Genomic DNA, 26,091 nt, shown 5'->3' on the forward strand with positions numbered 1-26,091 from the left:
TAATGACCCTGGTTCTCCTTCCCCCTCAGTTAGTCATTACTACACCCCACTCGACATCTAGAGTTGTCTGTTTAGCCATGTAAAATATTTACACTCGGTCTAGCAAACAACCACTGCAATTGACATAAACTAAAATAGTTTTTATGAGCTGCTAAAGAATGATTTTGGAAAAGTACACTGTCCCCAAATCGAACGTGTTCCTTCAGTCTGACCTCTGGGAAACTAGGGATTCATGCTCTCCACACAAATCAGTCCACCCTAGCAGAACTGAGCCATTGCTTAGGTGGAGACGTCTGGGTATCAGAGGCCGTCAAGAGGTTACTCAGTGATTATAATAGTAATGTTCAAAAACATTATACTGCTGAAACAATAGGTATCTTTTAAAATGGGAAGCTACTGCATATTTCTGCTTTGGGATTAGACTGTTTACATTATTATTGACTTTATGTTTATTAAATACATCTATTTGGTTTTGTTTCCCATTACTTAGAAATGAACTCATATCAAGAGGGTTAATTGCACACATTAACCTTTGAAATATGATGAAAGGTGTCGTGTAGATTTATGAAGACACGAGATAAACCTTAGCGCTCGCTGTTTTTGCACCAATAGTCAGTTAAACCTCCTAAATGCTGTCTAGAGCTAACACTACATGTCGGAGAGGACACCCAAATGCATTATAAGAAAAATACTCCGTGGGGAATACTAGTTATCATACCTAGTTAAGGTGCCTTTAAAGAGTTATATAAACATCACCTTGGGGGTCGAAGTAGTGAATCATAAGCAATTATTGAGCGCCTGCTGTGTACCGGGCACAGCAGTCTTTGCGGCTTAACCTTCACTGAGTGTTTCCTAATTTCCAGTTGGATGAAGTTGTGGGAATTACGCCGATGGCCTGAAATCAAGGCGGAGAGGCCAAGGTTGTGAGAAGTTACATAACTCCTGGGAGAGACGGTGCTTTTTGCTCGGCCGGCCCGGCTAAACGTTTCCCTTCCCCGCCGGCTCCTTACCACCTCGGGAGGCCCAACAAGACAACTTTGCTTCCCAGCCCCTTCTCCCTCTTTTGTCTGCTCGTCAGACTCGTTCTCCACCTTCGTAGCGCTCCCTTTAGACGTGAAAACAAACACAGGGACGCGGGTTGGCAAGGAGACCGGAGGCACGAGGGGAAAGAGCAGCTCCGGGCCGCGAGCGAGTGCCGGCAGCCTGCGCCCCCCTCTCCCCCGGGCCGGGTCCAGTGAGCCAGGCTGGGCGAGGCGGCAGCGGCGGCGGCGCCGAGGGCCGAGTCCAGTCCGCGTTTTGCGAGTGCGCAGCAGCCCTCGGAGAGAAGCGGATAATAGTTGCTCCGGCTCGCTCGGCTCCCTCACGCCGCGCTGGGCCCGATAGGCTCAGGCAAGTCGTGCATTTCCCCCCCATATCCGGGTTAGAGAGGAAAAACAAGAGAGTGAGGGAGAGAGAGACAGAGAGACAGACAGAGAAAAGTTTTCATTGCAAGCGGAACTAAAAAACTTTCTGGCGGCCCAGGCCGGAGCGGGCGCGGGCCCCCGAGCGCATAGGCGCGCCCCCGGCGGGCGGGCGGGCGAGCGAGCGGGCGGCCCGGGGCTGCGGGGGGGGGGGTGGGTGGGGAGGGAGGGCGCCGCGCTTCCCCGCGGGCCGCGTGGATGCGCGCAGGAGGGGCGGCCGGCTGCGAGTGGGGACATTGTCTCCCCCCACCCGCCCGGCCGCGCCACGCCGCGGCGATCATGGCCGCGCGGGCAGCAGCGGCGGCGCGGGCGCGGGGCGGGCAGCGGCGAGCGGCGGGCGCCCTCGGGCCGCGGCCGGCGCCCGGGGCCCGGGACCTGGAGGCGTGCGCGCGCGGCGCGGTGGCGGCGGCGGCTCCGGGCCCCATACTGGGGGGCGGCGACGGCGGCCTGAATAATGTGCACCACCACCCCCTGCACCCCCGTCACGACCTGAACATGGCCCATAGCGCGAGCGCCGCGGCCGCCGCTAGCTCCAACAGCGCGCAGAGCGGCGGCTCCGAGGCGACTCTCAAGGAGGGTGCCAGCGCCGCCACCGCACTGTCCTCCTCCTCCTCCGCCGCCGCCGTCGCGGCCTCTTCCTCCTCCTCGGCGAGCCCCGGCTCGACCATGGAGACCGGGCTGCTCCCCAACCACAAACTGAAAGCCGTTGGCGAGGCCCCCGCTGCACCGCCCCATCAGCAGCACCACCACCATGCCCACCACCACCACCACCACCACCATGCCCACCACCTCCACCACCACCACCACCACCACCACTACAGCAGCAGCTAAACCAGTTCCAGCAGCCGCAGCCGCCGCAGCCACAGCAGCAGCCGCCGCCGCCGCCGCCGCCCGCCGCAGCAGCAGCATCCCACTGCCAACAACAGCCTGGGCGGCGCGGGCGGCGGCGCGCCTCAGCCCGGCCCGGACATGGAGCAGCCGCAACATGGAGGCGCCAAGGACAGTGCCGCGGGCAGTCAGGCCGACCCGCAGGGCCAGCCTCTGCTGAGCAAACCGGGCGACGAGGACGACGCGCCGCCCAAGATGGGGGAGCCGGCGGGCAGCCGCTATGAGCACCCGGGCCTGGGCGCGCAGCAGCCACCCGCGCCGGTCTCCGTGCCCGGGGGCGGCGGCGGCGGCCCGGCGGCCGTCTCGGAGTTTAATAATTACTATGGCAGCGCTGCCCCTGCTAGCGGCGGCCCCGGCGGCCGCGCTGGGCCTTGCTTTGATCAACATGGCGGACAACAAAGCCCCGGGATGGGGATGATGCACTCCGCCTCTGCCGCCGCCGGGGCCCCCAGCAGCATGGACCCCCTGCAGAACTCCCACGAAGGGTACCCCAACAGCCAGTACAACCATTATCCGGGCTACAGCCGGCCCGGCGCGGCGGCGGCGGCGCGCGCGGAGGAGGAGGAGGCAGCGGAGGAGGTGGAGGAGGAGGAGGAGCAGGAGGAGCAGGAGGAGCAGGAGGAGCAGCGGCAGCGGCAGCAGGAGCCGGAGCTGTGGCGGCGCGCCGCGGCGGCGGCCGGCGGCGGCAGCAGGAGGCGGCGGCGGCGGCTATGGGGGCTCGTCCTCGGGTACGGGGTGCTGAGCTCCCCGCGGCAGCAGGGCGCGGCATGATGATGGGCCCCGGGGGCGGCGGGGCCGCGAGCCTCAGCAAGGCGGCCGCCGGCGCGGCGGCAGCGGCGGGGGGCTTCCAGCGCTTCGCCGGCCAGAGCCAGCACCCGTCGGGGGCCACGCCGACCCTCAACCAGCTGCTCACCTCGCCCAGCCCCATGATGCGGAGCTACGGCGGCAGCTACCCCGACTACAGCAGCCCCAGCGCGCCGCCGCCGCCGCCGCCGTCGCAGCCCCAGTCCCAGGCGGCGGCGCGGCGCGGGGGCGGCGGCGGTGGCCAGCAGGCGGCCGCGGGCATGGGCTTAGGCAAGGACCTGGGCGCCCAGTACGCCGCTGCCAGCCCGGCCTGGGCGGCCGCGCAACAAAGGAATCACCCGGCGATGAGCCCCGGCACCCCCGGACCGACCATGGGCAGATCCCAGGTAACCCCCGCGCCGGCCGGGCCTGCTTCCGCCCGGGCCTCGCGCCGCGAGCCCCGACTTTCTTTCTTCGCCGGGTACTTTTCCGGGCGGCTGGCGGGGGTGGCGGGGGCGCGGCGCCGCCCGGCCAAGTCCGGAGCCGGCGGGGTCGGGGAACCGGGCCGCCCCGCGCCCTCCCCTGCTGCTGCGCGCCCGTGGCCGCGCCAGGCCCGGGACGGGACCGCGGTTCCCCCCCAGGCCGCGCCCGCCGGGAGGGCTCTCGGGGCGGCGGGCTCCGCGGCCCGGCCTGGCTCCGCCGGCGCCCACGGTGTGCCCCGAGTGGGCGCGGAGAGAGAGCAACTTTCTCTCTCCTCCGGGCCCCGGTCGGGTTCCCATTCCCCTGCGAGGTAGAGGCAGGGAAAACGAGGTTAGCTTTGTGACAGCCGTGGCTGTTGGAGTTTGGATGTTTACCAGCAGGAATAAGACCCAGATTTACAACGACGCGGAGGCGAAATATTGTAAAATAACATCGATTCGTTCGTAAGAATAGCCGGGGAGATCCATTATGGGGCTTAGGGCTGCTTGGAAGGAGTCACCTTCAACCGGGAGGCGATGTTGAAGGAATAGATTCCGGATCGATGGAACTTATTTTGATCATGGGTTAGACTTTCCTTTTTATTCAGCAAACCTAGTAAAGGTGGTAGGCCAGTGAGAATGGATCTTTCTGGATCTCATTTATGTGGATTTTCTTGATTTTGTTGTCGCCCAAGTCCTACAGCGATGTTAGGAAGTGTCTTGCGCTCTGGCTGTCTCTTGCTAGTAGGCTGAGCCTAAAGACTGACTTGATCTCCTTTGCAAGGTTTGGAATTTGAATTGTGGAGGTAAACTGGCTGTAATAGTCTCCAGACAGCTGCCTCTGAGTTGACATCTAATCTGCCATCTGATTGGCTCCCCTCTCACCATTGGGCATTTAGCACGGCTGATGTAAATAGAAGTGCGGAGCAGTACAGTCACAAAAATTCCTGCCACAAATAATAACTGAACTCTATTCCAAGCAGATGGAAGGTTGAATACTATTTAGAGCTTAAATGGTTATGAATCATAGTAATAAGAGGATTGAATACAGAGAAACACGCTGTTGCCCAGCATTGGTCATTTATAAAACTCGGGTCTTTGATGACAGTCTTATAATAATGAACATCACATTTATCGTGAACTTTAATTGTCGACTGAGGATAGGAGCACAGAGAAATAATTAAAGCACAGATCGTAGCAGTTTGGGCTTTGTAGAGCTTTTGTAAAAAAACAAAAAAAAAACAAAAAAAAAACCAAAGTCTGCTTTTTACAGATTTAACAGTGAATGTATTTTAATTCTACAGCATACAGTTTAATACGTTAAAATTTCAGTATCCCCATATGCAATCATAGTTCTTGCTGATATTTAATCATCTAAACTCAGAAGAAGGCTATATATTTGGTGATTCTTAATTAGCTTAAAGCCAGAATAAAGCTATGCAGTTTTAGTGATTTGTGTTCTCGTAATTGTGACCGTTTTAAGCTGGTCATGTGGAGGAGTGTTACTTAGAATTGGCATATTTTAAAATCCACGAAATGAAACTAGTTTTTGTAGAGAACAATCGACTAAAAGAGACAATGAATATTTCTGTGAAATTCTAAAAACCCCATCTTTTGGTTTGTAGCATATAGAAACGGCCCCCAAATGTTGTTTTCCTCCACTTGATTGTTTTGCTAGGCTAAGTAATGTGAGCCTTATTAGAACTGCTTATGAATTAGAGCAAGCATATTATAGGCAAGTTGTACTGGGTACTGTTTCTTCTAGCTAATTTTTCCCCTGTGCATGTCTTGATGCTGTGAAGTTTTGTGATTTTTTTTTTTTTAATCTGCTAGGAAGGAATAGCAATGGTTTTTTTTATTTAGCTCATTATTTTAGGGAGGTGTATTTTAATAATAATACCTGTGTATTTGAGGATAGACTTGTCAGGTAAAGGCCTTAATTTAACAAGTAATTGAGGACTCCTGGGTTGGACATTGGTACCTGATATCTGCTGCTTCCAAATCTACATAGACCATGGAGTTCTCCTTTAATAAAAAAAAATTCCCTTTTCTTGATGGAAAACTTGGGATTTCAATTTTTGTTTTTGATCCACACAGTAAATGTGAAGGAGAAGCCTGATAAAAATAAGCCCATATTGTAATTAAAATTCTCATCTTTGTAAACTGTAAAGGGAAGAAGTTAGAGGCAGATGTAGGTTCGTGTTACTTTTAGAGTATTATTTCTTAATGGTACCAATCATTGTAAGTATTTTTTTTTTTCTTGGAATGAGAGTGTATCCATTATGGCCTCAGTGTGGCCCTTGGGAATAGCTTTTTTTATCTCTGAGAAAAAAAGGACAGACTTATGACCTCAATTCACAGATTTCTCTTAGGCACCTTACCGATAACATGTAGACTGTTTCTTTTTACACTTTTCTTTTTTTCTTTTGTTTTGTTTTTGGAAGGATAGTATTATTTAGTATTTGTTATGATAACTGTGCTGGGTAGCTGCTTGTTCATAACATTAAAATATACTGGGCTATAGGTCATAAAATACACAGTCATATTAAATAATTGAAAAATAAATCTTTTTTTGGCTTTTAATACACTTAGTTTCATTTTTGATTTTAGGCAAATGATTTGTGTTGGGTGACTTTTTTTTATTACTAGTAACAAAACCTGCCTATTGTGGGGAGAGGGGTTTTAAATTTTATGATTTAGTTTATTCCTTTTTCTTTGTTGTTTTTCTTCTGCAGTAAGAATTTTGATATAGCAGTCTCAAAAGGAGTCCTAGGGACTAAACTTTTAGGATGTACACATTTGTCTTGAATTCTGTGCGTGTTATTTTATCTTGAGTTTATAGACTATAGTAAAATATAGTAATAAAAAAAAAGTACTACTTACCATTAGAAAATGCAGCTCCTTTAGGCTTTCAAGTCAGAAGTCCCAGAATCCATCCTTATTTCCTCAGAGTGACTCTGTGATACAGTGTCTCATAAGACCCATCCCTCCCCTCCATGATATCTTAGGTTATTTGATAGTTCAGATCTCATCAGGAGGTCTTCATGGCCTAAGTTTATGTATTTGCCTAGGTGTGCATGTCTGTTATCTGGTTAGGTGAATTTAGTAACAATGGTTCATACAAAAGGCCTGTTATTTAAGAAACAAACACAAGACCCCCAAATTTTAAACAAGTCTGTAGTTTTTATTTTTATGTTGTATGAGATAAAAATGTTTATATTACAGCTCAGAATCAGTTTTGTTAAACACCTTGATGTTTGCGTTACTTGTTTTTGACTATTTTTCTGTTTATAATAGTAATCAGTTTTAAGGCAGCTAATTTAAAATTTTGCTTAATCAATATTAAATCAGATTAATTCCTGGGTGCATGTCCCTACCTCTACTCTAATTGGAAACAACCTTCCTTCTTTTTCCCTTTTGGTTTTGTGTGTCTGTGTTTAAGAATGCATTTTTGTCAAGGCTTTGGTCATTTTGTTTTCCTTAGTATCGTATTGTGTGAGAAGTGTGTCATGGGTATGGGCATGGTCCAGAGCATGCTTGGGCATTTTCACTAAGGCACTTAACCTCTGAATATCCTCTTTCCTCCTTGGAGTTGAGGAGAGTAATGTCTTCACTCTGCTGTGAGAATGCCGTTAATTCTAGTTTGAGAACTGATTTAAAATATATAGGACTAGCTACAAGGAGATTGGCTAATTTTACTGGACACAGTCATCTTTTAAAGAAAAGCAGTGTGGTGGGGGTTGCTTAGTTTTTGGTTCTATTTCTCATTTATGGACCACAGTCCTTTATAATTTGGACTGGTGGATGTAGAAAGATGACTTCTGATAGAACAGGACCATTGATTCTGTAGGATACATGCCAACCTCACATCACCAGTCACCATCGGCAAACCCAGAAGGGGATCCCTTCCTTTATTTAACCCTGTCCTTTCCTGGGTGGGTTGACTTAAAATTTACTGGGGTCTGTGAAATTTCCCAGCTTGTTATGGGAGCAGTGCAGATGCGCTTGGGCTGGGAGGTTTTGGGAGCTGGCCTCGTGCCGGGCTTTATTTTGCCATTGCAGTGTCCAGCTGTTACTGCCCTGGTCCTAGAGCCCTATGCTCTGAGCCGTATTCTGGGGCTCATCCACTTTCATTTTGGGCTGTGTGTAGATTTGTAAATTTGAGGTTGATATTTATGTTTGATAAAACTGCCGTGTGTTACTTAAAACAACAGATTTATGAGAAGCTGAAAATGAATATTAATAAGAATCCCATTAATTTTTTTTGCAGTATTTACATTTTCAAAATGGATGTTATGAAAATTTTATGGCACTATAGCAGTGCTGTTTTTACTTAAGGGGCCATACCCACTTCTTAGGCAGTCTTGGAACTGGGGTGTTAGGGGCTGCCTGTGCCTTTTCTGAATAGTGTTTTGTCCAAAGGAGGCTTTTGCTTTTGCCATTCTCTGTGCACAGGGAAAGTCATGCTGCATGCTTGCTGTTATGCACATTTGCAGAGTATGCACTCTTAGAGCTGTGCATGCATGCTTGTTTTGTATATAGGCTTGCTATATGTACAAGTTTGTAGTATGTGCACGCTTACTGTGTCTGTGTGAATGCTGTATGTGCACGTTGCTGTGCATGCATGCTTGAAGCTGTGTGTGCATGCCCGAGCCTGAGGAATCCCCAGACCCCTTCCCTGTTCCCTGTGGTGTGGAGGAGGAGCACTGGGCAGGACTGTACATCCACCAGGAAGGTGTTTATGCATCACAGATGCAGAATTATTACACAGTGCAGCTAGCCCCATTTTGGAGACTATTTGCATAAGACTAATGACCCTTTTTTGGTTTAATTAGGTGATTGAATGAATTAACTCTGGTCTGAAATTTTGATGTGCTTTAGTGGTCTTTCTCTTTTAGAAATTCAACGTCTAGAAATAGATCCAGTTATCATGCAGTTACTACCTGCGTGTGTCTAGGACTCTCCTCAGTTTACCCTGTGCTTGCTAACATTCAAATATACTATTGGATATATATTTACTGTACTTTCTTACAATTTACAGTGAATGAAATCTACCGAAGTGTAGTAGGTGTGTCCCCAGTAAGTTTTCATCAAATGTATTTACTTTTGAAGGTTTTCTGTTTTTGTTTTTCTTGTTGTTTTTTTAAAGACAGTTTTGTGTACCCCAGGCTAGCCTCTAGAACTTGGTGTGTAGCTGAGGCTGACACCTTGAACTTCTGATGCCTTTACTTGTGTGCTAGGATTACTGGTAGTGTAGGCCACTACCACAGTTGATTTGATGCATTAACTCTACTACTCATTTGGAATAATTTTAAGCATACTGTTTCTTAAAAGTGACTTAAATCTAAGTAGGATCCAGCAGGTTGCTTCCAAATGTAGTTCCGCATGGACCAGTGCCAAGTATGTTAGAAGGCTACTGTTTGACAGAGGAATTAATGTTGAGATTAATTTGTTTCTTACATAATGTTTACTTTCAGGACAGACTGTGCATACATGGGAGACAATCATTTCTATTGTTAAAATCAGGTAGATAGCAGGGGAATCTGGAGTGATGTGCCAAGCAGGACTGTCTTTGGGGTGCTTGAGGTGCAGCCTCTGCTGACCAACTCCTGTAGGGTGTTCTTCTTGGGCCTTCAAGAAAGATGAACCATGAGAGCTAGACAAAAAGTTGTTCCTTATTCACCCATTTTAGAAAGGAAGCTGTATTTGATGAAATCTAGAAAATCCTGGATGACAGTATACACTTTTCCTTTTTTTTTTTTTTTAGAGTAGATTTCCAAAACATTATGCGTTTTTAGATATGTGTCTTCATATATTGATGAAATATCCATAACATAGAATTTACTGTTTAACCATTTGTAGGCATGGTTGGGTGACACAAGGCATATCTCATTCCTGTACTGTCACCTCTGTAGACTTTCCACTTTGTTTTTTGTCTGTTTGTTTGTTTTGAGACAGGGTTTCTCTGTAGCTTTGGAGGCTGTCCTGGAACTAGCCCTTGTAGACCAGGCTGGTCTTGAACTCAGAGATCCGCCTGCCTCTGCCTCTCGGGTGCTGGGATTAAAGGCCACCACCGCCCATCTAACTTTCCACTTTGTAAATAGTGAACAGTACAGAGATGCTGACATTTCCTGTCTTTGTGTCCCGATTTGACCTGGCTGGTTCTCGCTGTGTTGTATGATTGTGCTTTTTTTTTTTTTTTTTTTTTTTTTTAAGTGACCATTTTGTTCTGGATAGTTTATTAGTAAAGGCTCCCTCAGGCTCCATTGGGGTACCAATGATGTTTTCTTGTTTAATTTTATTAATTTGTTAATTTTGGTTGTAACTTTGAGACATTGTGGATTTGGTCCACGTTGTAGTTATCTTTCTCAGGTTGAAAGAGCAGGGGATTAGTAGGAGAACCCTGGGACTCTGTGTGTTCAGATGTGGAAACAAACTGCCGTGATCACTTCCCTTTTTACATTTTTCTCACTTTTGCATTTTTAGCTTCTTTTAAAGCACATTCATTTTGTGTTTGTAGGGCTAGGGGAAATGATTACACTGATTGTTTTTTTTTTTTTTTTTTTTTTTTTTTAATATTTGGGTAGCATGCTACTGCCCTCAACCCCAGACACCAGAGTGAATGTCAGGCCAAGTGATAGTGTGTCTGCTTTGCATCCAGATTTATGCTCTCTGCATCTCATGCTGTTGCTGCTGGTGGCGTCAGTCTATCTGGATGTCTGTCTCTAAGCCATGCATGGGCTTGGGCTTCTGTGTGTAGGCCAGAGGTTGGCACTATTTTTTTTCTTTTTGGAGAGGGTCTTATGTGCAGTGGATGACCTTAAATTTCCCAAGTGCTGGGGTTACAGGCATGTGTCGATATATGTAATTTTATGTGTTATAGGTATGAAATGCAGAACTTCCTACCTGAGAGGCAAGCGTTTTCCATCTTTGGCTTCTGTGTTGTTGATGAGCATTGAACTCAGGTCCTCATGCTTGCAGGGCGGACTGAGCCATCACCCCAGCTCCCATGTGGTTAGTTTTTAGTCCTCTGCAAATGCAAAAGTTCGTGCAAAAAGTACTGATACACGTAAAAAATACTAAATTAAAAAAAGAGAGCAATTGGTCTTTTCTCTGAAATTTAAAGGCTGCTCCAAAAGAGATGCTTTGCTAGATCTTTTTCTTCTTTTTTTAACTTTATTTTTTATCAAATTATATGTTTTGGTCATGTTTGTTAGATCTTTAATGTAAATAGGTGTGTGTGGGAGGGAAGGGGGGCAACACAGTTGACTTGCTTTGCAGTCATTTCTTTAGTTATGGACAGAAGGTGCCAGATTCTAGAGAGGAAATAGACTTATCTAAGATCCTGTGTTGGGAAACAACAATTACTTCAGGCATGAACATTTAGTGTTCATGTGTGCTGTGTGGTATGTGGCTGCCCCAGACAACCGACTAGCGGATAGTTGTTTACTGAGTGCCCACTTTTTAGTCAGTGTTGTATAGACATAGGCAGTAGTGGGACTGGGCCCCTGTTGCTCCTGTGCAGGTGATGCCGATGGTTGCCAGGGCTTGCCCTGTCATACTTGCATGGCGGTGTTTGGCACAACAGTGTGACTGGTAGCTATGCGGTTCCTCAGAGTGATGGCCTGATTTGGGGAAGGGAGGTGTGGATTTTGGAAATACAAATAATTGCAAGTGGATGTGATATAGTTGATGTTTGTTATTTAGTGACTCCCATTTCTCCCAGTCAGCTACTAGCTTTGTGCCAGTGCAAAATGTTTCTTCGTTACAGAGAACAATAACCCAAACCGGAAAATCGAATCATTATGTAGAATGGCCCGTTTTCTTTTTCTCAGTTTTCTGCATCACATAGACTTTTGGAAAAAGGCAGTCTGCTGGGCCTGGGGACTCTCCTTAGCTTGCTGGGTATTTCTGGGAACTGTTTAGATAATGTATGCTGGCTGAGCATAGTGCAGCCACCACTCCAGGTCCTGAAATAACCCTGTCAGAAAGCAAAGCCGGGCATCAATGATTAGTGGGGGCGGCTCCAGAATTCTTAGTGGGGCTCCTGTCCCTTTCTCTGTGGTGTCTCAGAAGTTCAGTCACTCCTCAGAGCCTGATCAGGAAATGGCTGGGAATCCCAGAATTGATCCAGGAGTTATCATCTATCTAAGGTTTGAAATGTTACCAACCAAATTAAGAATGCTTTATATTTTCTTTTTGCAGTTCATATGTAATTTTAAATAATAAGTTCACTTTTGTCCAGTGAGTTATGGATGACCTTGGAAATGCAAGTGGAAAATCTTGCCAAACAAGTAGTTTTCGGAGTAAGCAGACTCAGCTCCCAGGGAGGGACACAGTCATTGTGTTTAGTCCTGTGATGGTTAGGAACCGTGAGAGAATGACCATAGTGAGGGACCCTCTCCTGATGTAGAGACATGTGGCTGGGAGTCCAGCAGGCCGTGGCTTATTGTTGGGCTGGGACACTCATTCTCTCTCGTCTCCACAGGAATTTGATTTTCCATTTGGAAGGTTGCTGAAGACCTTCATTGAGGCCCTTCTGTTCACCCCATGCCCTTATTTTGCCCGCCTCCACTTGTGGGCCTGCTTGCTTCTGTCTCACTTCAGGGTGTGCTCCAGGAAAAGGCTGCCCTGTCAATTCCAAAATTCTTTGTAGCTCCAAGTAGCCGTCCACCACTGTCCCTCCTCTTAGGGTCCCAGGCTGGAGTGGAAGATGAGAACTGTGCTGTGCATTGCATGGGTGTACTGATGGGGATTTCAGGTCATCTGGGAGGGCCTTGTGAGCTCGTCATTGCTACTGGTATTCCTCTGGTCAGGACCCAACCCTTCCTTACACTTACACTGTCTATTTTCATGAACTGCAAAAAGTTACTTTTTAAGATCACTAATTTTCAGAATTTCAAAAATTAAAAATGAGATGTCTTGGAGCTTCTGGGTAATTGGACTTGGGTTCCTTATTTGCTGAGTTAACTCACTTTCTTCTGTATTGTCTTGGACTTCACTGGAGTTACTACTTAGATTTGTTTCCTCACAAAATTCTAATTTGCTACATATAGGGGTCAGGTATGTTCTTAAATAATCAAAATATGCAATGTCAAATTTGAGAATGCTAACGGCTTTCCTCAGAGAATACTTTCTCAAGTATTTATTTATCTGTTTATTCATGTTTATTTTATTTTGAGATAGGTTTTCTCTATGTAGCTAAATATGTATATTTGTCTGTCTGTGGGTGTGTGCACATGAGTGCATATGCTGGAGGCCAGACTCAGGTATTGGAGCTGGGGTGATAGGCACTTCTGAGTAGCCGGTTGTGAATGCTGGCACCTGAACTCAGGTCCCTCTGAAAAAGCAGTAAGCACTCCTAATCACCTAGCTGTCTCTCCAGCTCTATTCCTTTTGTTTTTAATGCTGAGACTTAAAAGCTTGTCATAGACGAAATTTAATTCTATCACGAACAAGTGCTGAATGCTGTTTGGTGCTTTTCATTTGAAGAGTAAATACAGCATAATTTTCCCTGGTGAATGATCAGAAACTCCTTGGGGTTTGCCGAATAGAAGTTAGAGTGAATGGCTGTGGTAGCCCTCAGTTCATGTATGAAAGTCACAACCCTCTAAGCATACCATCTACGGGGAAGCTAACTGGGGGAGCTCCATACAGGAGAGAAGGGGAACGAAGTAGAGAACTAAGTATAATGTATGAAGATGCTACTGTGCAACCTAGTACATTAGGTGCTACCCCAAAACAGTATGGGAAAACAGTGCCCGTTTTGGAAATATTTGAAAGGTGGTTGGTAGTTTGTGTACAGTGACTGTGTCCTGATGCATGTTGCTCACTTTCAGATCAGTTGCAAGAATCTTGTGCAGTCAGCGTCACCCTTTTAGGAACTTGGAAGTTGTTCTTGGGTGTGATAGTGTTGACAAGAAAGGGATTCTAGTGTGGATTTTGTCTTGAGTGTCATTCATATTAGTGTTCTCCCTAAAGAAATGGGATTCACAGCTGGGTGTACCCCCAGCAGCTGGAGGAAAAATTGCTAGGTGTACAAGGCCAGCCTGAGCTACCTAGTGAGTTCCAGGACAACCCGAGTTACAAAGTAAGGCCCTGCCTCAAAAGCAAACAGAAAAGGTTCACAGTGTCCTTGCAGGAAGGGTTTAATATCAGGTCATTTAACTTTACCTCTCTGGACAGTCTCATACCGGGATGTGTCACCATAGCAAAAATGTAGCCTGCTCTGTGCTTTGTACTGTGGGGGAAGACAAGAGCCCCAGCGACTCTGCTTGATTAAGGCAGAGTCCTGCATGCGTTGTAAAGGAATCATGTGGGAATAGTTTTGTTAGAGCTGTGCTTCACAAAGATCAGGTAGAGAGTGTGGAGAAGCAAGAAGGCCCTGCCCATCAACTGATATATGCTGGAGATGGAAGCAGAGACAAGGATGGGTCAGAGCCAGAAGTAGTGAGCAACTGAATGAATGCTGCGAGATGGGCTGTTTATTGTCTGTGTGACCTCAAGCAAGCCACTTCATGTCTCTGGGCTCTGAGTTTCCTTTCAAGGAATGGGAAAGAATCCTGTGGGACTTCTTGTGTAGACTTGATTAGGTACCATTGGCAAAGAAAGGGACATTTTAATAGAGTTACAAAATAGTGTGTTTTCTCATCAATAAAGATTCTAAATGAGTTTGTTCTCTTTTTCTTGTAGTTAATTTAACAGTCTATCAGTTTTTCCCCTTCAGAACAAATAGGTTAATATTTGCAGTTTATTTCTGATCTAAATCACCTCAGACTTTTTCCCTGATGTTTCTTTCTTTGCCAAGTAAAGGAAAACAAAGTTGTTGAATAGTTGTAAAATGTGGGCCATAGTTTTCAGGCCTGATACTGGTATAGGATGCCAAGGCAGATGGATATGCAGAGTATATTTGTAAAGTGTTAAGCTTTGTGTTCATTGTTTATCATAGAGAGCTGCTCTTAGATTATGGAGGAAGTAAATATTGGCAATTAATTAAGTGGAATCATTTGTTGGGAGTATTCTTATGTTCTTTTCGCTACTTAATTAGAAATAGAGATTGTGTAACTGACCTGATGGCAGTCTAAATTTTGAGTTGAGGGAAAATGTTGGTAGGTAGATAACTTCCAGATTGGATATTTTGTTTCTAATTAATTTTCACCATCAATTAAGTAGGTTGAAATTATAGTCATACTGGCTAGGAGTTTGCTGGCTTTGAGAACTGTCCTTGCCCCCTTGGTGCCAGATCCCCAACTTCTTGGCTGATGTAGGAAACAGGCAGAAGGGGAATTGCCTGGTACAGGAGGAGACTTGTCCATAGCCCTCCAGCTTCTTTCTGTCCTTTCACCTGGTGGCCACAGTGTGGGGAGACTGCAGTGACTGACTGTGAGGCTTGCAGACACCAGAGTTGACTCCCATTCTGGCGGGATTGTGTGTTGCCTTGGGATTCCTGTGGATCCCCATGGGCAGTCTGACTCCTGAAGGAGGAGAGAAGAAAGGCGGGCAGCAGAGGAGGAATGTTATTAGGGTGCTTGGACAGCTTGTAGGAATATGACTTTTGGTCTGGTTTTTGACCTTGTAAGTATTTTGATGTTTCATTAAAAAATGGTTGCAAAGAAGTGTGTTCAGCTGTTTATATTTGAGCCAACTGGAAGGCAGTGTGTTGACTTTTATTATCTGTGTGCCCAGCAAGGCCACAGAAGGGTATTTGATGAAGAGGAAAGCACAGTAGCATGGCCTCCCCAGCAAAGCTGAAAGCTGCAATTGTTTCCAATATGTAACGATTTTTTAGGGGACTCTCAGAGTTTCGTGTGAAATACACTAGGTGGTGTGCACAGTACCACGTGATCAAAATATTTTTCCCTGGCTGCTGCCAGAAGCTGACTATTGCTTCTCAACAATCTCACTTGTTGGGCGTCCTGCCAAGATGTTTAAGACAGCCCCTTCCGTGAGCCTCCATTCCTAACCTCACACTGAAGTGCCGTGACCTTCACATATGTAGATTAGCCATGTGCTCTGTGAATTGAAACCGCCGCCTCAGGATGAAAGCTGTTTTCTTTATTCCACTGGGAATTTGACAGCTATTCTTCCCTGACCTGGGCAGAGGGAATGCAAGGAAATTGGACTCACATGGCGCATGGACAGATAACCCGGGGAGACAGCGTGTGCCTGTGCGCAGGACTCTCCACCAAGTCCTGCCGTGTGAGCACTGGTCCAAGTGTTAACACACATAGATGTGTGAGCAGTGTTCCTTAGAAAAGACCCTTAATATGTGGGCATTTTAATTAGTGTTGAGTGGCCTTTCCAAGTTAAGGCGTTTTCTTCTCTGCCTTTTTCTGTCTTCTCTCTTCCTCTCTCTCATTTGTTTGTTATTATTTATATGAGACAGAATCTCACTTTACAGTCCAGACTGGCCTAGATCTCACAAGCTTTCCACTTTTTCCTGAGTACTGGGATCACGCCTGTGCCTCCGTGTCTGGGCTTTATAGTGATTGTTGTGTTATTGTTTCTTTCCTCTAGATATTTGAAAACAAAATACTTTAAAAAATACTTTCCATACTGTGGAGCATCATGGGTTACATACATTTTACTCAGACAAGCCTTTCAAAGATAAGAGATTTTGGATATTGGAGAGGTTTGCTGTACATGTCTGAAGTGAACTGGTATGGCCTGACTCACTCGAGAGTTTTATATTGATGAATGCAATTAATGAGCCGTGGGCTTTTATTAGATAAAAGTAGTTTGAAAGGGTGTTTCTCTCTGCCTTTTCAGTATGTGCGTGTGCAGTTGGAGCTCTGCATGGGTGGCAGTCAAGGTACTTGATGGGGTTGGCATGGTAGAGTGTTCAGAAGGAAAAGTTCTCATTGTGAGATTAATCGGTCTGAAGAGGCACTCCAGTGCGTTCTTGGCAGAAGGAGGGTGATCTGGGCTGTCTGACATTTGTAAGTGCTTTTGTGTGGCTTCAGGCTGAACTCTTCCTGTGAGCACTCTGGTGTATGACGTGGGTCAGAGCCCTGGTGCAGATACCTGGCTCTCCCCATGGGGTCCAGAAGAGCTCCCTCCTCTATGGGGAGTGTGTCTGATGTGTGTGCCAAACTAAGGAGCAGGAAAAGCTGCCCCCTTGACCTGAGGAAAACTTGTTTCTTTCTGGTGGGGAGAATACTTTTAAAAGATTGGGAGAAGTGATTGTGACATTCACTTTCAGAGATACACAGGTCATGGTCCCCAGGTCACTGGGCCCACATGTGCCTGCCCTCTTTCTGTGTGCAACTTCAGATTAGGAACAGAAGCACACCTCCAAAATGAGATTGATGGTGGTGGGGGTGGCAGCAGCTAGCATCCAAGGAGAAAGGAGCTAATTCTGTGATGGATGAAGTTGCAAGGCGGCTGTGTAATTAAGGTCAGAGTGGCTGCGTGCAGAGTGGTCCTCTCGGGAGAAAAGGGTGCATAGAAGGCAGGGAGAATGGCCAACCAGGCACAGAGAGAAATGTCACAGTGGTAGTGAGTCAGCAGCTGAGTCTTGCATGTTTTTTAAAAATGTATCCTGCTGAGGACGGTTATGTCATTGTCAGGAGTGATTGGTAAAAATCTGAAGAAAAATGCCACTTTTTGTTCTTGGATTCCCAGATTGAAAAAAAATGTAGGTTTACAGAAAGACTTAGGAAAGTAATACAAGATAGTGTTGTAATAAAAATCAGCAATATCAGAATGGCTGCAGGTAACTAGATGAGGCCATGCATGCCCTGCATGCTCACAAGTTGGAAGTCATTCCTCTGGTTTTGAAGACAAGCAAATGGGTAGAATTAGGGACTGTGTTCTTTCCAGCCCACCCAGGGAGGAAGACATTCAGAGCCGCCCCCCCCCCAGGGTCCTGGGAGCCCACCTTTCTGCTGCTCACTCACAGAGGCAGAATTTTTTTTTTTTGAGGCAGAATATTCTTGATTCATGTAAAACCACACTGTGATAATTGAGCTTTTATCATGTGTTCCATTGTCATGACTGAACAAAGAGTAAAGAATCTGTATTACAAGAGGGTGGCTATTGGTTTATTCTGGTAGTGTCACCAGACATTAATTTACACCCGCCTGTCATGGGAAGGCCATACCATGATCTGGGTCATTGCTCAGAGTTACCAAGGCTGTGAAGATGTCTTGATGTTTAGAGAGAAGTGTAGATCGTCTCCCCTCTGTTTATTTCAGTGCAGCTGTGGCTGAACTTCCCAAGCAGGAGGTGGGGGTCTGCGTTTGGAAGTGACTCCAGGATGTGGAAGCTGCTTAGTGAGTTGATTTGTATAAAGAAGTGGGTGGTGGGTGGACAGTGTCTCAGGTCCCTTTGTTACATATGAGGCCTGTACCTCTGAATCCACAGAAATAGGAAGAAAGACTCAAGGCAGGTGGTGATATTGAAAGGGACTTCTCAGAAGATTGATAAAAGTAGGAATATGGGCAGCTGGAAGACTAAAAGAATTTTAAAGAAGCCAACAAAGTACAGTATATCGTTGTGTTCATTATGAACAGAGTGAACTGCTGAGAGGTGTGAATGTTGTCAGCCTGACAGCAGAATTTGTGTGGTTTAAAAAAAAAAAAAAATCACCAGGCTGGGGGAATGACTAAGTTGGTGAAGAACTTGTGTCACAAATGCAAGGAACTGGCTCTCATCTCTAGAACCCATGTAGAAACGTCTGTTGTGGTGTGCTTGTAGTCCTAACAACTTGGAGGAGGCAGAGACAGGGAGATCCCTGTGATTGGAGGGCCAGCCAGGCTAGCCCAATTGATGAGTGCCAAGCCAGTGAGAGGCCCTGTAAAAAGAGGGTGGATGGTGTACCTGAAGGTGACACCTAAGGCTGTCCTCATGTCCCTTGCATCCCTACACATGTGTGCACACATTTTTTAAAAGAGAAGAGAACCAGGATATGAGTAAGAGTGAGAAATGAGAAACCTTGCCACTTCCTTGGGGAGGCTCTTTTGTGAGATGTAGACGTGATTATCTTACTTTGTGGTGGCCACGTGGCCCCTTAGGATCATGTTTAGTGGCAGTGAGATTGGAAAGCACTTGGTTTCCAAGTGGAAAGAACTTGCTTGCTTTGCCTTCGATGATGCCAATCATCCTGGGCCTCAGGATGCTGGGTTGGATGTAGGGGCTCTTTCATGTCCTGTGAGTAAGGTACAGGAATGAAGATGGTTTCCCTTTAATGCCCTAAATAGTTCTCCTTTAAATTTCTCAGTGGAAGCAAATCTCTGCTTTTAATAAAGATCGGTTTGTCTTGTAACTGTCTTCCAGCAGAGGTGTAAGTTCCAGTGCTAACCCTGCAGAGGCGTTGGAGGAGTCTGAAAGAGCTAGCTTTCCCTCCCACTGGTGTTTTCTCACTTCCTGCTCACGCTCTCCTAATGCTGTCCTGGGCCTAGACTTACGTGTTTCTCTTTGCTTTATTGTTCATAGGATTATATTCCTAAGAATATGGTTAACATCTATTTATAGTAATCCCAGAGATAGCTGTATGGTATGGCAAGTGCATAGGGAACTCAAAAGAATTGAACCTTGTTTAACTGGTGGTCAAAGACTCAGAGACAGGTACAGAGAACTATCTTTACTTGCAACTCAGGACTCATGTTTGGTGTGAGTTTTAATATGTGCAAGAGGGAACATTATGAAATATAAGACAGTTTAAAGTAATGAGATACTGATAACTAGAAAGTTTGGTTCTCATACTGAAATATAGGTAATTCACATGGAACAAGAGAAAAAAGTGGATATTTTAAAAAATCCTTGATGTACTAATGGGGTTACTCATGTCTGTGTCACAGACTCAATCTGTAAAAGAACGGTCCCACATATTTCTGTACTCTTGCATGTACTCAGCATGTACCCCTCTGACCTGGGCTGTTTTCAGATGGGGAATTTTCACCATTAACAGCTGAAGAGACACATGCAGCCTGGTGCCTTCCCTCTGCCTGTGGGGTGGAGGGGGTAGGAGGGTGTAGACCCTTTCCCTTCTGGCCCCACAGGCTAGATGGGTTCTGGCGTGGGTTCTTCAGCTTTGGAAGGTATTCTCGTTGGTGAGTCTTTGTGAGTGTTTCATTCCAGGCTGTGTTTTGGGAATGCTGGTCTCCAGATGTACTCTGGACAATATAGTGGAGATGCTCAAGTTTGTTGCAAGAAAACAGGAATGAGCAGGAGATGAGAGCCCACCTGGGCATGTATCTGTGTTCTTTAAAAATGGAGACCCTAGTCACATGTGGTGATGCATGCCTTTAATCCCAGCACCTGGGAGGCAGAGTATAATGTGTTTCTGTGAGTTCAAGGCCAGCCTGGTCCACACAGAAAGTTCCAGGACAGCCAAGACTGCATAGTGATATCCTGTCTCCAAACTAAAACAAAACAAAACCAAGCAAAGAAACAAACAGAAAGGAGAGCCTGAACCGGAGCCTGAATGGCATGGAAGACTGTGAGGAAGCATCAGATCCAGGGGGAAAGGAGGTTGGAATTGGAAGGATCCCACGGCTTGGGAGTGGAAGCTTCTGCAAGAGAGACAGGCACAGTGTGAGGTGCTCTGTGGAGTCCCTGAGAGTGGAGAGGCTACTGTGGCTGTTGGTGTCTAGGTGAGTGGGAGAGCGCTAGGCAGGCCAGCCACAGTGGGTGGTGAATAGGGAAGAGAAGAATGACCTCAGCTCTCTCTGCTGTGTGTGACCATCTCTAAGTGACCGGGAGCTGTCCTGGCAGGCATGGGGGCCCTGTTTCTGTGTACCCCTAGATATTGTGTGTGCTTGTGATTTGAGTTCGTATTTAATCTTGGCAGCACTCCTAGGAGGCAGGTTTTGTTTGCTGTTCCCACTTTATAGATTTCAGCAAATATAAGTCATGGGAGCATGTTTATACAGAGATTATTTACAAACATTTCTGAAAAATTTCCATACTCTATTGAGCTACCAGTGTGCCCTTTATCTCTGTGAACTACCCCAAGTGTCTAGAGACACTCCTTAAGGCAGGGTCATTGTTTGTGATAGTGACTTGATGGTCAAGGCCTTGGCCAGCAGGAGTAAAAGATGTCACTATATATTTTATCATCACCTGTGAAATCATTTGTGTTTGCAAATGTCACACAGGGCTTCTGTCTGCATAGGTGATTCATGAATGCTAAGTTAGTGAAATAGGAATGTATTTCTCTCTTGTATTTGTAATGAAGTCACTTTAAAGTTACAACACACTATGCCCCTGGCTTACATTACAGGCTCTGTCATGCTACTTGGAGCCCCAAAGACAAACCAGTGTTTGCCATTGCACTCAGAAGTCATTAGTAATTAATGATATAAGGTAATTGGTTGAATATTGAGTAGGTGTCAGCCCCTACTGAGGGATTCTACTTTTCGTGCTGTGATGTTGGGACCTGTACTGTATGTAACCTGTTTCAGAGTGAGTATGCACACACAAAGCTGAGGAAGTGGGTGGCCTTCCAACCACAGAATTTAGCTTTTGGAAGCTGTTGACATTTGAGGACTTTTTGTCTGCTTGCTTGACAGCATTTGGTAGCTGGTGAAGACAATGGAAAAGCGGAGGAAGCGCTCCCTTTCCAACAGAGGACAGCATTTGGTTAAAGACAAAACACTCATTCAGGAAGCCAGAGTAGGGGCATTCCCAGGCAGCAGGTGAAGAGGTCTAACCCGGGAGAGGCCCTGCCCCCTGAGACCTTCTCCCTGCACTGCTGTGCCTGGGCTTACCAGCTAGGAAGCAAGTTGAACCAGGGTGTTGTCTCTTCCTTTTGAGACTATGCATACATTCCCTTTGCAAAAAGAAAATGCAGAGATCCCAGCAGAGGCAAGAGGAAGATCTCTGTGTGTTTGAGGACAGCTGGGACTACATAGAGAGATCCTGTACCAAACCCATCTCCCCAAAAGGGTGGTGGTGGGGGACTCAGAATTAGGACATTAATGTGACTGAAGAGTCTTTTTCTTAAAAAAAAAAAATTCAGCATGGAAGTACATTCTAGAACTCTGGTAGATGATCACTAGCCCTTTGTGTCTGTGTAAAGCAAAAACTCAGTTCTTGGGACACAAAGTGGCTACATGGATGTGTGTAGCCGAAATACAGTGCAGATCTAGAACACCCTGATGATTACAGAAAGTCCCAGGACACAAGAGTCTAGAACTTTTGGATGCATCTTGCGTTAGGTCAGGAAATTTAGACATTCAAGTGCTATGCACTGCTTCCAAGCACAGAAGGTCAGTTTCTTTTATCTGATTGAGCGTCATGATTTTTGAAGTCTCTCACTCCCTGATTTTTTTTTTTTTGTCTCCTCTTTGAGATGGGGTCTCAGTGGGTAGCTTTGGCAGAACGCTCTGTATAAACCATGCTGGCTTTGAAATTGTGGTTATCCTCCTGCATCTGCCTCCTGAGTGCAGGAATTATAGGCATATACAGGGTGCCTGGCTTGAAGCTATTTTTGACATAGCATTATGCATAGATTTCGCTCGTTTGAAAATAATTGAGTAAGGACAGCATTATTGCAAGCATATTCTTGCTATTAGAAGCCTCTGTGGTGATAGAATGGGTGCTTGCACTGGACTCACTTTTGTTTGTTTGTTTGTTTGGTTGGTTGGTTGGTTTTTTCCATGACAGGGTCTCCCTGTGTAGCCCTGGCTGTACTGGCACTCGCTTTGTCGACCAGGCTGGCTCGAAATCACAGAGATTCACTTGCCTCTGCCTCTTGAGTGCTGGGATTAAAGGTGTGCATGACAATGTCCAGAATGAAATTTTCTTTCGTTATCCTTCGTACATCCCTCTGTGGTCTGTCTGTCTTGAGGCCAGGTCCCCAGTGTTGACCGAATGCTGATCTGGTGCTCTCTGTTTGCCGACCATACCTCCTCACTGGCTCTCACTTTCCTCACAGGAAGGCTTAGGTTGCTTTTACTTTCTAGCCATTGAAAGTCCACACGAGGCTGGTTAGTGTTTTCTTCCTGCAACACTACAAAGACAGACTTCATTTCTGTTGCTGTCACAGTTTGAACTTTAACCCCTGATTGGGATAGTTTATGCATTTAGAAAAAAAACATTGGAATTTCCTTCTTAAGATTAACTAAAATGCTTTCACTCCTTGTATTAAATGAAGCATGAGATGAATTGTCAGGAACTTGGAGCCTGCCTGCATTAATGTGGTGTGTGTTTAACTGGCCTGCGCTGTGCTGGTCAAGGTGTGAGTGGAGCAGAGGATGTGTGAGCAGTACCTTGTTCCCCTCTCCTGCCCAGAGCTTTCACAGCCTGTCTTCTGCAGACCTGCAGAGAAATCACAGCCCTTCTGAGAGTGTTAGGTTGCTGAGATGGATAATTAGGAAGTACTGGGAGCTACAGATTGGAAGAAAGAAATGTCCGATTCGCAAACATTTAACTTTGCATCATCATTAGATGAAGCAAAATACATTTTTTCGTGTGTGAAAGCTTGGTTGTATGTTAAAGATGGGTGGTGTTGTGCCTAAATTCTCCTCTGTTATTTGGTGTGGAGGCTATACTTGGAATGACACTCCTTTTGTTAGGACACACTTAGTTCTTTGAATAATAATTCTTGAACTTGAAAAACAATGAAGTGTTTAAGTCCTGGGCATTTTCTTATACTTGGCTCTTACCATGTATCCCAGATTAGTCTACAATTCCCATGGCCCAAGTGGCTTTGAACTTTTGTTCTAGTTGTCGCAACCTCCTTGTACACATACCAGTTCAAGCTGTGGATCTTAAAAAAAAAATCTTTTAAAAAAATTGAGCAGTTTTTATTTCATGTATATAGCTGTTTTGCCTGCATATGTGTACCACAAGTGTATTTGGTGTTTGTGGAGGCCAGAAGAGGGCATTGGATCCCCTGGAACCTGAGTTACAAATAGTTGTGAGCCACCATGTGGGTGATGGGTCCTCTGTAAGAGCAGCTGGTGCTCTTAACTGCTGAGCCATCTCTTTAGCCCCAACTGAAAAAAGAAAGCAAAACAAACAAACAAACAAACCAACTTTTAAACATAGCAATTTTTTTTTTTCCTCTGAGACAGGGTTTCTCTGTAGATTTGGAGGCCATCTTGGAACTCGATCAGTAGACCAGGCTGGCATGGAACTCACAGAGGCCTGCCTCTGTCTCCCTAGTGCTGGGATTAAAGGCATGGGCCACCACTGCCTGGCAAACATAGCAAATCTTAATTTGAGAATTCCTACAGTTTTAATTGAGGATACTTCATATTTTTGGTATTTTTTGCTTTTCATTTTGAGGCTTCTATCTAGGTTCTGCTGCTAGAATTTCTTAGCATACAGCAAATAGAAGTTTATAGCTCTTCTAGCCCACTGGAGGATTTCCTTTCAAGCATACATGTAGGATGGCTGAAATAGCTGTTCCCTGAGGAATAAGGGGAGAGGCATTTTAGAAAGGAAACATTATGTATTGGCCTTGTTTTTCTGTGGCTAAAAATAAGTTCTGACTTATTTTTATATTTCTAAACATTTGTAGCATCTCATAAACAAAGGAATACATGAATACATATGAACATATGTGCTTATAAGTGTATATTTGTGTATATGAACGTCTATAACATTAGTCACCACACTTGATGCAGCTTTGTATAACTACAAAGATGGAAGACAGCAAACGCCAGCCTGCCACATGGAGCAAAAAGTACTTTTGCCTTTTGCATATTTTTATTTATTTATTTATTGTTTGTTTGTTTGTTTGTTTGTTTTGTTTTTTTAAGCAATGGTTTCTCTGTGTAACATTCCTGGGTGTCCTGGAAGTTGCTTTGTAGACCAGGTTGGCCTTGAACTCATAGAGATCCACCTGCCTCTGCCTCCCAGGCGCTGGGATTAAAGACGTGCGCCACCAACAGCTTTTATTCCTGACAGCACTACCACTTTTTTATGTTCCCCTGCCCCCACTTTTAACTTACCACTGTACAGTGTAGGTGTTTGTAAAGCATGTAATGAACTGATAATGCACCTTCTAAGCAACCTGCTTCCTGCTTGTTAGACTGTAGTGTACAGAGACGAGTAAATTTTCTGGCATGGTCTTGTACATTTATGAAGTTTTTTTTTTTTTTTTGAGACAGGGTCTCTCTATGTAGCCTTGACTGTCCTGGAACTTGCTCTGTAAACCTCCTGCCCATTTGCACCACCCTTACTAAGCTTTTCAATGTAAAAACCAGTATTATCAAGGTGGGACACTGCCTCCATCATGTGGCTTTGTAATCAGAGAGAGAGTCAGAGAGGGGCAGACAGTGTGTATGTGTGTATGTATGTGATAGAGCTGAGCAACACTTCACATTGCTGTTTGAGGACTCAGTCACCGCACACCAAGTGTTGAACCACGGGAGCTCCTTGTGACACCAGAAAATTTCCACTGTTCAGTTTTAACTGGTTGACAGTCAGGCACATCTCAAAGAGCTTTGTGCATCAAGAAAGGAAGATAGTATGTTCTACCAGCAGTAGGAACCTGGCAGGGGAAAAAACAAGAGCAGAAAAACAATAATAACAAAACAAAATCAGAACAAACACAAAGTCTCTTTTTATGTTTTTTGTTTGTTTTGTTTTTTTGGGGGTGGTGGTGTGGTGCCCCTGTGTTTATATGTTTATCTTGCTCAACCTTATTTTTTGAAACAGGGTTGCTTGCTGAACTTGGAGCTTACCCATTGGCTGGCCACTAAGGCCCCTGGGGGGGGGGGGGCCCTGCCTCAACCTCAGCACTGGGATTTCAGGCTTTTTCTTATGGTGCTGGGGTCTGAGCTCGGATCCTAAGCTCTCATAGCACACACTCTACCAGCTGAGCCTTTTTATTTTATGTTTGTGGTCTTAAAGGATGCTGTTTACAGGTTGGGTAGCATCACCAGTGGCTAGTGCTGGTGCAGCATCTTCCAGAGGCACAGTGCTTTCCTTGGCAGGGCTTTATTCTCAGTGTTCACCTTGCCTAACCATAGTGACTTGAAGACTTGGTTGTTTGGTCATGTGCCTGAGGCCAGGGCACCCTTCCTCAGCTTACCCTACCAAGGCCCTGTCAGATTTGCTTGGCATTTTCTTATGGCATTTTGCATCTTCAAGCAGCTGTTGGTAGAGTTCTTGATTGCCTTTGGTACCTTGGGCTCCATGACAGAGAGCAGACAGAAGGCTGAGTTTGAATGCCCAGCTTGGGCGGCTTTTGCTTTGCAGAATGGGGTGATCATGTGACCTCGGTTTGGGGGCAGCATTGAGAAGTGTTCTCCCAGCACTAGCTAGCCCCACTTCGATGCGAGCAAGTGGCCCTCTCCCTGGAACTACCCCTTAGAAGAAAGTGTTTCACAGGGTTTCTTGGCTTCATGTTTTCATTCCAAGTTGAAATATAGATTGTTTGCTTTTAACTTAAAATTTCCAAGGTGTTGTGTTCTCATCTTGTTCTCAAACTAACCATGGAGGACTGGTGGGCATTCCTATCTTGTCTGTGGCAAAGCTGGGCCACAGTGGATCATTCCGGGCACTGCTTGGCCTCAGGCTAGGTCTTGAGACCCAAACACGGTCAC

The 26,091-nt window shown here is 45.9% G+C and overlaps 1 protein-coding gene across 1 annotated transcript in view; it reads left to right on the top strand.

Annotated features, from left to right (window-relative positions):
* Window positions 1–1,878: 1,878 nt before the first annotated feature.
* Window positions 1,879–26,091, top strand: part of Arid1b (AT-rich interaction domain 1B) — a 354,347-nt gene continuing 330,134 nt past the window's right edge. Inside the window, 7 exon segments of the mRNA XM_027401057.2 lie at window positions 1,879–2,264; window positions 2,267–2,332; window positions 2,334–2,885; window positions 2,888–3,023; window positions 3,026–3,070; window positions 3,073–3,108; window positions 3,111–3,538. Coding sequence (XP_027256858.1) covers window positions 1,956–2,264; window positions 2,267–2,332; window positions 2,334–2,885; window positions 2,888–3,023; window positions 3,026–3,070; window positions 3,073–3,108; window positions 3,111–3,538 — 1,572 coding nt within the window. The 5' untranslated portion in view covers window positions 1,879–1,955.

Source organism: Cricetulus griseus, chromosome 2 (assembly GCF_003668045.3).
Source record: "Cricetulus griseus strain 17A/GY chromosome 2, alternate assembly CriGri-PICRH-1.0, whole genome shotgun sequence".
Taxonomy (NCBI): domain Eukaryota; kingdom Metazoa; phylum Chordata; class Mammalia; order Rodentia; family Cricetidae; genus Cricetulus; species Cricetulus griseus.